The sequence below is a fragment of the Cyprinus carpio genome, chromosome A14 (assembly GCF_018340385.1).
Source record: "Cyprinus carpio isolate SPL01 chromosome A14, ASM1834038v1, whole genome shotgun sequence".
Lineage (NCBI taxonomy): Eukaryota > Metazoa > Chordata > Actinopteri > Cypriniformes > Cyprinidae > Cyprinus > Cyprinus carpio.
In genome coordinates, this window is record NC_056585.1 from 20,828,926 (window position 1) to 20,842,707 (window position 13,782).

At 36.9% G+C, this 13,782-nt stretch overlaps 1 protein-coding gene across 1 annotated transcript; it reads left to right on the forward strand.

The window, feature by feature from the left end:
• Positions 1-400: 400 nt before the first annotated feature.
• Positions 401-10,003, forward strand: LOC122147526 (platelet-derived growth factor C-like). The gene is made up of 5 exons (XM_042770542.1): positions 401-408; positions 1,931-2,111; positions 8,183-8,390; positions 8,485-8,705; positions 9,899-10,003. The coding sequence occupies exons 1-5, from the start codon at positions 401-403 to the stop codon at positions 10,001-10,003; spliced, it is 723 nt and encodes a 240-aa protein (XP_042626476.1).
• The last annotated feature ends 3,779 nt before the right edge of the window (positions 10,004-13,782 follow it).

Below are 13,782 nucleotides of genomic sequence, written 5' to 3' on the forward strand. Positions count from 1 at the left end.
CTTCAGAAAAGGTCAGATTTTTTTTAACCCACTTGTACCCAATGCAAATTGTGTTTTACCCCACCACTCTTTTTTTTTTCATTATACATGCACTTATGTTGTGCATGTGTGTGTTATGTGGCCGATTTGTGTCCATTTATTTTATGTTTGCCCTCGGCAAATAGCAATCAGATGGGAAAACAACTTTCCCCCCAATTTTTTGTGAGCATCTTTGCATCATTACATATTCCAAATCCTTTAGTAAACAGGGCACTAATAACAATTATTTTGTTTAGAGACCGTTTTAAAGGTGCTGTATGTAAGTTTATGACTTCCACTAAAGCATAACAATACCATAATATGTTTGCAGATAAATTTAAGAAACATGCTAAGGTTAACATACTTGGCTATTTGAAAAACAATGCTACGGTCAGTTAGTTTCATACTTTGAAAATGGTGCGTTCCGGGCCGGAATGTCAGTCTCTGTTTTGGTCTGGTGAAGCTCCTTGCGCCACTGCCAGTTTACCCAATTGTATTTTGGCACCCCAGTTGCCAGTTGGCGGGGAAAACACAGTGCATTTAATTTCAGTCATCATCAAGCGCTTTGTTGTTCTTGTTGGTGTTGTCAAATCTGGCAACCTGTGCTTCAAGTCTGAGGGAGAGGTCGCCTGGTGTTGCCTTGCTTAAGGGCACCTCAGTCGTGGTATTTGCTGGCCCGAGACTCAAACCCACAACCTTTAGGGTTAGGAGTCAAAAACTCTCTAACCATTAGGCCATGACTTTCCCCCTACATATCCTACATACAGCTTTAAATAAACACTTGATTTAGAGTGATTGAAGTAGGTATAGTAAAAAAAAAACAATTCTTTCAGTTGCTGAGTGCTAATTTGGGATACCTGTGTAGTCCCAGAATCTAATATGTTTTTAGACGTCATAATAATAGATGGACTTAGCTCTCATGGTCTTTCTGGACCACAGTGGCATAAAGGTGATTGAGATAATACATTTAGCCCTGCTTCGGTTCGTAGCTTATTCAGTTCATTAAAATGCTTGTGAGAAAGGATTTCTAGGTCACGGCTATATTGTAACTTATGAAAAGCCTATAATGCGTTAGCATATTAACTCTGAGATCAAATACCGATAAATATAATTTATGAGCTTACATGTACAAAGTTCTCATTTAATCTTATTCACTTCTCACTTTCTCCCAAGCAATTTAGCTCAATTTCTCTCAGTATCCTTCTCCTTCTGATTTTTCCTCTCTTTACTTTTCCCATCTTTCCTCGCTGCCTTTTTTTGAATGTCTGTGGTTTAATAGTGTGTCTGTAAATAGCCCTCATTGCCATAGTTCCCGGTGGAGCCCCTCAAAACATTAGACCTAGACGCCGCATAGCCGTTTAGCCTTTCCCTCACACTGAATGATAGGGGACAGTGATGAATTAACTATATACTTGTGACAAAGCTAGTTAACCTCTTACTATCACTGTTGATTAAATTAATGCATACATTGAGTAAGTGTAAATTTCTTTGAAATCTCACTGACCATGAACTTTTGAACGATGGTGTAGATGATTTTGGCTAATCCAATCCAAACTAGACAGCGCTAAATGCAAATGTAAACAGCTTTCAAAATGTTTTGACATGCAATCAGTTAAACCACATTTGTAAATGCTCCTCTGATTGTTTCACATCAACAGCTAATGACATGTATCCAAAGGACTGTTTATATACACAATATAAACAATTAACTTTTTGTTTTATTGTTCATAATTGCTTGTTGTCACAAAATCAGAGATCCTTACTCTTGAAATTCGCTCATAAAAGGCCACAAGTGCCGATCTGTCTTGCCCAACTGTTTATGATGAGATCATCCAAGATGAATGTAAACAGAACATGAACGCTAGTGACTGATGAATCTCTTGTTATAAAACAGTGTGCTTTGCTGTTGTAGGTATGATTATGTGGGTGGTGGAGGGCCTGTCGGAGGCATAGTGTTGGGTCGTTGGTGTGGCTCAGAGATGGTTCCAGGGCCCCAGGTATCCAAGGGGAACCAGATCCTGATCCGCTTCGTCTCTGATGAGTATTTTCCCTCGGACCCAGGATTCTGCATCCATTACTCTTTGCTTCAACAGGTAAGAAACTACTCAAGTGCCACGTTCTTCTTTATGTAATGCTTATGCAACATTTACTGAGAGGGCTGGTTGTGTTTTTACTGAACACATTTTGTTAATCCCTAATGACCATGTACTATATTATTTCTCCATCTGATGAACTTAAATACACAGTGTGCAAAGTATAATTAGATGTTTATGAGGAATTCGTGTGAGCTTTGCTGCATAGAGACACTTAAAAAGTTGAAGAGATGCTGTATGTACTTAAAAAAAAAAAAAAAAAACATACTCCCATTTTATTACAATGCATCTGTTGCTGTAATCACCATCCCTTCCTCCGAAATGACCTGGCAACCTTAAATGGCACTGTTGGAAATTTCAAGTTATAATCATATTGCTACCTCAGAGACCTTCTCCTCAGTGTTTCACTTCTTGTGGTGGTGAAAACCACAGTGGGGCGGGCTACGGTGTTTTCCACCTTGGCCATGGTTCAGTTTCCTCCCTTTAATTTACACCCTGACAGGCATCACACGGCACATTTGAAAAGGATTATTCCCCTGAAATGATTTAATAGACATGCTTGGCTTTGATGTGTGATGCCTGTCATTTTTCAAGTTTTATGACTCCACTTTCCCTTGCATTTGTTTACTGAGGCTTCAGAGCGTGTCTGAACACTTTGCAACATTGCTCGAAAATTGCTGTCATTGTTTTTCCAGTGAACAAAGGTGTGCTCTATCTCCTGGTAGATAACGACTGTATCTATTCTGCTGAAACTTAATTATTTTAGGGTTTGATTGTAGTAAGATAGGCCACTAAAATGTGGCTGTGGGTTTTCTTTTCAAAGAAAAGAAAAACATATGGCATTTCCATTTGCCATTTCCTTCTGATCTCATACTGCTTTTTCTATTGAAAGTGGTGCGCCTGTTCTGTAATTCTTTTTCTGACCTGGCCTGCATTTGCACTTATTTGAGACCTGAATGATGTAACTGTGATACTACATTACCTACCAACAAAAATATTGCCCATCACTGTCTTGAAGAGTCTTAGGGAGTTTTGAGAGTATAAATATTATGATTTTTTAATTTGTTAATTTTTTTACTGTATTTTGATCAAATAAATGTAGTATTGTTGTGGATAATGTGATTTATTTCAATCATTTTCAATTTCAATCAACTTTTAAAAATCATACTGGCCCCAAAAATCTGAACAGTAGTGAAATTCTTTTATTTAGTATTGGGACTGTTTAGTTTAGTGTGATACATTTTTTTGTTTTGTTTTCTTCTTGCAAGACTGAGTTGTTGTCATTTTTAAATCTTTTTGTGGTCTAGACTTTATCCCAACTTCCTAGCCGCTGAACAGTTCTCTGGTAAGTGCCAGTAAAAGAGGCAGTTTTTCCTGCCTTTTTTAGGGTGGAAATGCATGAAATTGTTTTAGCTCATCTCTGGCTCCAAAACTGACAACAGTAAAAGTACATCGGTTTGGCTTTAAGGAGATCTTCTAACAATGGCACAAATCAGTTGGAATGGAAATGGTGGTTTGGTTATTTTTAGGGATTGTTCCCTAGATGACATTCATTTCTGGCTTTCAGATATAAAATGAAGTATGTTTGCATATAGAATGATGTGTAAATGAGTACAGTCTCTACTCTTTATACTAGGTGGTTTGTTTTTTCTTTGAGCAGTGCTCTATTATTTCAGAGGAGGTGATGTGTTATGGCTGGTTTTCTGGACAAAGAGCTCACATCAGAGAAGGTGTGGCTGAATCAAAGCTCTATTTATAGTGTTTGTGGAGGAGGATGTTGAGCTGGAACCTACAATTCCAGCCCTGACACAGTGCACATTCTTTGTTTTCTTGCTCACCAAAGCATTTGTATTCAGGAGACATGTGGACGGGAGTTACATCTTGAGTGTTGTGCTGTGCACCTGTTCGAGTCAAATTGTTTGATATATTGTCTTACCATAAACTGTCAGGGAGTGAGTGGCAGAAGGTCTTCAACAACCAAAATAATTTTTTTTTTTTGCTCTTATAATGAAGCATTGCTTTACAGTCCTACAAGTCCTTCTTAGTAAAGAAACTCATTTTCTAGCCCTTAATTGCTCAACAGAGCCTTTAGTTAGCAATGTGTTAATGTCCTCTGCCATTAAATTCAGCTTCTAGTGGCATGTCTTAATACCTAGTTTAATTTGGACATCATGCACCAACTACTGTCAACTGAACTGTTTAAAGACAGCAGTGATGTTAATGATACTAAACTGCAATTTAGCAGGAAACTTCCTTTGACCCCCCCACCAACCCAAAAAAAAAAAAAAAGTTTAAGAATGTCTCTGTCACACTTATTTGGGTCTTTTTTTTTTGTGAACTTGTGACCTTTTTACTAATTAATCTGCATAGTTGGTAAAGTAGTAGTAGTGGTAGTAAATATGAGCTATATTTGTTAATGTTAATCTTATCTATTTGTGATGCAGTTGTTGGTATATAAAAAAAAAACCTTAGTATAGCAAATTTTCTTTTTGGAATATTTGTTATGAAAACAAAACAAAAATCTGAATTAAATAAAAATGTTTCTCTTATCATTCTAACATTGGGTGGAGGAGCATTTTTATTAATTAATACTAAGTAAATTATCACTTTAAGATAATATTTTAATAATTCTGACTTTAGTGCAAAGATAAATAAAAGTCATTAAGATGTTGTCTGTAATATAACACTTAGTGTTTACAAATATAAATGGAACTGAACAATAAATAACTACGTTTATATTTTAGAAAAAAGCAGTCATTTTTTGGGGGTGCTTGATATGTTAGAGCTTGTGTAGTGGAATTTATGGGATGTTTAACATTATATTAATGGACTCTTGGGTAAAACTGTTCATTGTGGAACTGTTAATTCACCTGACTGTTCCCAAATCTTTCTGTACCTGTGTTTGTAGCTCAGGTTTTTTTTCCCCCTGTCTATTGATGCTAAGCTAAATGAGTGCTTTAGATCTTCTGCTTGAAAGTTCTGCATTCGTTCCCACTTATGATGCAACTTGAGAAAATGAGTGGCCTAGCTGGCTGGCTGTTGGCTTTGTACGCAGTGGCAATGGGTTGCCATATTGGAACAGCCCGAATTCAGTTTCTCTGTGGTCAACCTCAGCTACTGGAAACCCAGGATCATGGGGACACCCCTGCACTTTCTGTTTTAAACAAGCAATCACTCCCCTTCACAACTACCACAGAGAGAAGGGGGGGAAATGAGGCCCAGCTGCGTTTCTCAGGAAGAGACTTTGGGAGCTGGTAAGGGTTTGAGGGAAGAGGTCATTAAAACAGCACCTAGCTCTGGAAATAAGAAAAAAAATGTGATTCTTACAAAAGTCAGAGGAACTAGACTGCTGCTTTTAGCTCCCAGCTGGATTTCATAGATGTTTCCCTCCTTGAATCAACCTGAAATATGCCTTCTGCGTGTGCTTACTGATTTCCACTGGCTTTGTACAATCTTTACTGCCATTAAATTTACCAAGATATTATAAAACTAAGGCAAGAGATGTTTCTTTCCAAGCAGAGTAACAGGTTTCATAGGCACTGAAAGTGGGACAGGGTTGCTGAGGCCAAGCTAAGTTCAGGACAGCTTTTTTATAAACATTTTAAATTAGGAACTGCTTCTCTTCAAAAGAACCAGTTTAACATGCAGTGTGAACACAGTATGCACTTGTGTGTAAGAACCTTTTTTAGTTGCCACTTGTTTTTAAAGTAATTGTAGATGATGGTTTTGTTGGCTTGACCTTTCTTCTTAGCAGCATTAGATCCGGACAACCACAAGGATTACTGAATTACCTAAGGGGTATCATTTCAGATACAATGTCTATTCAAAATTCAGATTTATATGTGTGAAAATGACTCCAGTCAATTCATTTCTCTTGTCCTCTTCTTACAACCACTGTGTATGATTGGCATGCCACCAAGCTTGGCGTTCACCAAAGTACGTCCACAGTGAATCACCGGCATTTTTGAGTGAGACGTCTGCACTGTTATATTTGGTTTTCTACAGAGCTGACTGCTCTCATGTGTGTGATCTGACAGGCTACTGGCAGACATCTGAGTCTGTGCGCTCATGTCCATCTGTTAAGCCATTTTCCTTGGACGCCTAACAGAAACCTACAACCTGCAAACAATTTGAAACATCATGTTGTCATGCTGCAGAACATAAATGAGGCCATTATTTTGTGGATAATATTTTACCTTTAATCAGTGCCTCGGTTTTGAAATTTGATGACATAAGAGGAATATGTAGGAGAAAAAGTGTTACTGTGATATAATGAATTCACTGACAAATGCTCATGAACAATTATTTCTTCAGTCATTTTAAAGTACACTTAAAATATATATATTTGGCAATTTGTAGACGTTTATTTTTTTATTTAATTTTATTTTTTCACTTTATTAGATTCCCTTTTAAGTTCCTTCTTTTAAAGTGCATTTTTGATGAATTAATGTCTTGTTGTGAATATTGCATTTCTGTAATGACATCAGTTACTGAGAGCACCCTTAAATTCATTTTAAAGTCTTTATACCTGCATAGTAGAGATCTTAGGTATGGGGAAAATATTAAATTGTCATTTGTTTCTTTTAATATGTTGAATTTAAATATATGATTTCATGTTTTATGTCGGAAGTTCTCCAGAATTTCTTTTTGTCTTATCTTGTGGAAAGGTTTGCACAAGCGCTGTTGTATCCACATCGGTAGGGATGCTTGGCTGTGGCTTTATAGTCCAGGGCTCAGAGGATCTTTAATTGACAGATTGAAAGACTGCCTCACATTCACAAGCTGTTAATGGTTTCCATTCCCCACTGCTGACCGATGCCAGAACTGGAAGCCAGCTTTCTGTATTGAAGGATAGCTGAGTGTACAAGTTTTTAGGAGGTAATTTTAACTGCTCAAGAGCTTACAACAACAACAACAACAAAAATTTGATGTGTGCAGCTGATTTACATCATTAGTGAATTATGACTTAAGATATATTAAAGTACATAACACTATAATTTTAGTTATATGTCAGGCATGAGTGAAAGTTATGGTGACTTGCTATTCAGCGAGTCAGATGATAATTCACTAAAGTGTTCATTAGAATGATTCAAATGGGTCACCTTGAACAATTCAAATGTAAGAGTCATGCATTTGTAAATCTGACTAAGTTGGTCGCAGTCTATTTTAAGATATCTGGTCCTTTCACTTATCCAATTAATTTTTAAGTATTAGTAGTATTTGGGTTTCTTCCAGTAAAATATTTTAGTTACACAAAGTAATAAAAGGTGTTTTAATTCTTTAAAGTCCACATACACTATTCTTGTACTGCAAACAGGTTGGCACTGCATTATTTCCAGTGCAGCCAGTCTTGGTGACCTCATTTACCACTTTGTATTTTCAATAAATTTTTTTATCACTGTAGAAATCACTGGCCTTCCATTGACACCTTGTCCTTTACACGGTGGTAACCATGCCAACTCACTCCTCACTTGTTACCTGGTTTTAGAATGCACCATTGGATGTGTCATTCATAGGGGGATTATGTTAGTATGCCTGAATTAAGCTGCTGGAAAAAGGACATGTTGACAGATCCCACAGCACCTGAGGCAGTGGAGCAGAGTTGAACTGAGTGCAGAAATGTAGCTTCCTGCAGGTTGCCCAACACCATAGGTATCAGTGTTGCTGCCCTGGCATACATTTTTAAATTGTGTGTTCGAGTTCAAACAGGGTGAAGCCGTTTGGGGACTGATTAATTGATTCTATGCATGAGCCAATGTAAAACATTAACTCATCAAGCAAAACTATGCATTGCCTTATTAACTGGTAATTTAGTAATACAAAAGCTCATTTGTTATCTTCTGGTGCTTTGGGGGGAGAAATGTAATGTTATTTATGTATATGATTTTAAGTAAATGTTATTCTAATATATTATTTCAGGGGGGAAAATCCCTTTATATTTCCCATAGATAGATAAAACAATTCAGGCTTCTGCGGAACATTTTTAAAATCACATTTTTAAAATGAAATGGCCCTTTTGAGTGGCTGTAGTACTAGTGATTTCTTGTTTGTTTGTTATGTTTTATGTTCAGAGACAGTCAGAGCCTGAGGCCCCTGCAGTGATGCCTGCGTGGATGCAGGGTGTGGATGCTCTGAGTGAAGCTGTAGCTGGATTCAGCACGATGGAGGAAGTGATGAAATACCTGGAGCCGGATCGCTGGCAGGTGGACATGGAGGACCTCTACAAGCCTACCTGGCAGGTGGTGGGAAAATCATTCTTCCACCAAAAGAAATCCAGAGGTGAAGATCCTGCATTTAGAAGTATGCCGAGTCAAATGAAATACTGGAACTTTTTTTACTTTTAAACCTGCTGCTTATTTTTTTGTCTGAGTAGGAGTGGTGGACCTGAACCTGCTTCGTGAGGAGGTACGGCTTTACAGTTGCACTCCACGGAACTTTTCCGTCTCATTGCGTGAGGAGCTGAAAAGGACGGACGCCATCTTCTGGCCCAGCTGCCTGCTGGTGAAGCGCTGTGGAGGGAACTGTGCATGCTGCTCTCACAACTGCTATGATTGCCAGTGCTCGCCCACCAAAGTGGCCAAAAAATACCATGAGGTATAGCACAGAACAGAAGGATTTCTGTTACACTTTACATTTCACGTTATTAAGTTTCTTTTACTAATAACTGTGTGCAAGTGTTCTTATATGCATAAAAATTATGCATCTCACATAACGTTTCTGCCATTTACAGTCTAAAATCTTAACCTTGTTGTAATGCTGATCATTTTACATTATTTCATATCAATGAGGTATAACACTATAATAAGAGCTTACTCTATGAAGGGACACTTAATTTCCAACTCTAACCATTTGTCCTATGTAGGGTTGCTGGGATTCTGGAGCATATTAATATATTTAAATAAATAAATAAATATTACAATGAAATCTAGATGCATCTGATTTATTTATATCTATTTTTATTATATCTATATACCATTTAAATAAATCTGTAATTTATAATATATCATATAATAGCTAGAAATATATTGATTTAAATAAAAAATTATTTGTACATATTTAAGAATTACTTATAAGTGAAGTGAAGAAGTGAAGTGACGTGACATACAGCCAAGTATGGTGACCCATACTCAGAATTCCTGCTCTGCATTTAACCCATCCAAAGTGAACACACACACACACACACACACCCCTGGAGCAGTGGGCAGCCATTTATGATGCGGCGCCCGGGGAGCAGTTGGGGGTTTGGTGCCTTGCTCAAGGGCACCTTAGTCGTGGTGTTGCCGGCCCCAGACTCGAACCCACAACCTTAGGGTTTTGAGTTTAACTCTCTAACCACTAGGCCACTTTTTAATTTTTTTTTTTTTTTTTTTTTTTTTTAGACACTGTGTGTGTGCACAGTATATATATATATATATATATATATATATATATATATATATATATATATATATAATATATATATATATATATATATATATATATATATATATATATATATATATATATATATATATATATATATATATATATATATATATATATTGTGTGTGTGTTAATACCTTTTTAGCACACTTGTTTTGAGTTTATTCTAAAATTTATCCCAAATTTATAATTAATGTAGTGCAAATTAATTGTTAAATTATGATTTCAAATGTGCACATGGTTAGTGAATGAGACCCGTTGGGTTAAGTGAAGTGATGATATGATGTTATGAGTGCTTAAATCATTTCTGTGTGTATGAGCATGTTTATCTCCATCTGTCTTTATATTTGTCTCTACTTGCGCAGGTTCTGATGCTGAAACACAGGGCAGGGGGTCGGGGGCTGCAAAAGACTCTAACGGATGTCCCCCTGGAGCACCACGAGGAGTGTAGCTGTGTGTGTAAAAAATGACTCAGACTAAAGCAGTCCCAGGGAGAGAGCAACACTGGCCCCCACAACAGACTCATCTAGGGAAATATTTTGTGCATAAATGAGTGAAAGAGTTTTTACCCTGACGTTGCAAACTAATGATACCCAGCGCTGGATATCTTTTTTTTAGCTTGACTTATCTAAGCCTGCGGTTCCATTCGTTTTGGGCTCGCAAATCCAAAAAGAAATGACCCATGAAGAAGTTTCCATTGGCCCTATGATAGTATGGAATATTTGGATAAAAACTGGACACAGTCCTTTTTGCTTCTCTGTGTGTATGTGGAGGTTTGCGAACAATGTGTATGTGTACATTCTCAAATCTTTTTCTGCGTGTGAGTGACTGTATAGAGCTGTGCAGGTTCAAGAAATGAGGTATTCCAGGATAAATAGCATAGTCAAGGCCTGAACTGAGGTTGCTATTACTTGTGAAACAAGTGGATTTGGTGTGTTCTTTTATATAATTTTTCTCTTTGCTTTTTATTTTTTAACACAACTTAAAAATATCAATGGACCTTGACTATGCATCCACTTTCAACAAACCAAGGACAGTTTTGTGTGTTGTTGTTGTTGTTTTTGGTAAACCAGAGCATCTTTAGCTCTTTTATTATGAACTATAGACACTAATGAGAATGGCTCCATTCAAGAGAGAACACGAAAATACAAGAGTCAATCTTGTGTAAATATATTTGAAATTGTGATTTGCTGACTTTTCCTGTCATCACAGTTTTTGGTACCAAATTGTGGGCATGTAAGAATCATTTTTCCCCTTTCATAATCACTGTTGTATTTTCAGTATTAGTGGGTCTTTTGTAGAGACATTTATACGTTTGTGTTTTTTGAGTAGTTGTTTTACTTGCCTAATAAGATTATTTTAACTGGAGACAAAATGAAAACTGTTAGATGTTCATGTAAATAGACTTTTTAGAAGTTAAAGGGACATAGATCTGCCAGTACCATATTCCTCTTCCATTAAACGTTTAACTAAATTGTTGTGATTTTTCCAAAACTTTTTTCTTAAAGCATTGGTTTGCTCAAATAACCTGCAGTTTTCACAAAATTGCATAAGTACTGCCAGGGCACCCTATAACCATGAACCATTAACTGCAACCTGACTTCAGCCTTTGAGAGTGAAATTAGATATAAAAGATGTATCTCTGCATTAAGACAGTGCTCTTTGATTCTTAGATTCTTAGAGAGCAACCATGTGACTGACGGTGTTGCTGTAAGCATTCCTTTGAATATAATAGCACAATTAATTTCCTTTTTCACATTTTTGGGGAAAAATGTTGATCTCTTCTGCACGCAGTCGATGACATGAAAACACTAAAACAATATAACAAAACATGACATTGGTGGAAATGAAATGAAGACAATTGTGATTTGCTCATAACTTCAGTTTTGATTGACTGGTAAATTTTTGTGACTTTGGAGTTGAGTACAAGCCACCTACATGCAGCATGTGCAAAATTTTGTGTGATGTCATGTGAAAGTGAAAGTGAGAGAAGTGCCCTTGATGTTAAACAGCATACAGAAATGTAAAGTATGAAGTTTCTCTCATTTATGGTTCAGAGAAATGTTAAAAAATGCTTGTGACAGGTGTTCCTCATCATCTCTTGATGGTTTACGTGTTGAAATTAATGTGTCATTTCGGATTGCCATCAGATTTCCTATATAACAGAATCTTAAAGGGATGATGCATTTTATTTTTTTTTCCGTGTTAAAATATTTTCTTCTAACCCATCTTAACTTGGAGAGAAACCCTTCATAATTTGATCTGACTATATTATGCCATCAAAAATCTTATTCACAGTAACTCATCCAATTAAATGAGTTTTGGGCTGGGCTTTTTATTTGTTAGACCAATGGCAGATGGGAAAGCATTTCAAGAACTTTGAAAACAACCAGTTCTGTTATGCTAGTGGTGCAGAAATCATGCACTTAATGTTAAAGGGATCATATGACGTTGCTTAAAAAAAAACATTATTTTGTTTATTTGGTTTAATGCAATGTGTACATGCAGTTTAAGGTTCAAAAAACACATTTTCCATATAATATACATAATTGTTTCTCCTCTATGCCCCGCCTTTCTGAAACGCATTGATTTTTACAAAGCTCATCGTTCTAAAAAAGCAAGGTGTGCTCTGATTGGCCAGCTATCCAGTGTGTTGTGATTGGCCGAATGCCTCAAGTGTGTGATGGAAATGTTACCCCCCTCACCATACTGTGATGCCATCTCCCAGCAGGACCAGACTCAGTCCAGCTGCTCTACTCGTGCACATCCCATCATCGATTCTCTTTTAGCAGTTCAGTCAGTGTACTGTTAGGAGTAACTGAATAACTCGGGGTATTGGTTTATTTTGCGTCAGAGGGAGTGTAAGGCACTTTTAAAATTAGTGCGTACTGGAGAGGCGAACCGTTTCAAACGATTCAGTTCAATTTGGTGAACTGGTTCCACCAGTTCACTAAGAAGATCCGGTTAAATAGAACGATTCGTTCACGATCTGGACATCACGAGACGAGATAAAACCAATAAAACCCATTACAAACGAGGCATTTGTTGCATCCAGTGGAGACATAATTACTGATTATAATGACTTATACTGTGTTTTTATGCGTTGCGTTGCTTATTGCACTGCGTAAACATGAAACCATGTCTGCGTTTGTGATTGGAGGAACAAGAAACCTACTCTACACTACTCAAAACTCGCGTTGGACTCATCATTGGCAAATTATTTAAATATAAAAATTTAACTTTACTTACAGGCTGTGAGTCAGAAGTGCCAGATTGTCCTTGCAAACTGCCCAACTTTATAGAAACAGCTTTTGTGCCACAGACGCATTGCAGTCTACTGGTTCAGGAAACAGTCCTCATCCTCCATAAAATGCACAACACACATCTGAATATTTGGGTTGAACTGTTCTAGAACAGTGCTGAAATACAACTTATTCAACCACTGATTTCTAGTTGTGTCCTCTTTTGGAAGGCCAAAGAAAGTAGCTTTGCTTTCACAACGAAATAAACAACAACTCCACAACATGGAGGTGGCGGCGGCAACAGCGAGAATAAAAGTTACGCGTTCTTTCTTTGCGTGAATATTTGGGCGGTGTTATGCAAATCTTCCCACATCGTGATGTAGACATGTAGGGGCGTGTTAGAATGAGCCGTTTTAGGTAGGAGTGGTTGACTCTTAACTTTTATAAAAACTTGGATTTGAAACTTGGATTTATAAAAACTTGGATCTCTTTGGATTTGAGACTTTACAGATCTTATTTATGCACCTAGAGCTTGTAACACTCCAAAGAGAAAGTAAAAATTAAAATCGCATCATATGACCCCTTTAATATGTTGCACAGGGTCATTAAGTAAAGTATAAGTAGTTTAATATTAGCATAATAACATGAAGACTTTTAAAAAAAAATGCATTAGCATATGTCCATTTGCGTTCTAAAGAGACCATAGAAATTTCACTGTCACTGTTAATAGTAAAAAATGATGGCTGTAAAATTATGAAATTGTCTGGGAACAAAGCATTTATGTATTTAACCAGATGTGCGTATATTAGCTTTGGACTGTGGGCTTGGTCTTATTTAGATAATTACAGGGTAGATGCTCTGTGGTTTTCCAGTAACTGGCTGTGGTTCCCGAGGAAAGTAATGACTTGACATCTGAGTGGCATTAATCAATGATGAGGACAGTTTGTCTTTCAACTGCTTGTGTCATTATGTGATGCAGTCACATTTTGGATAAACAAAAATCTTAA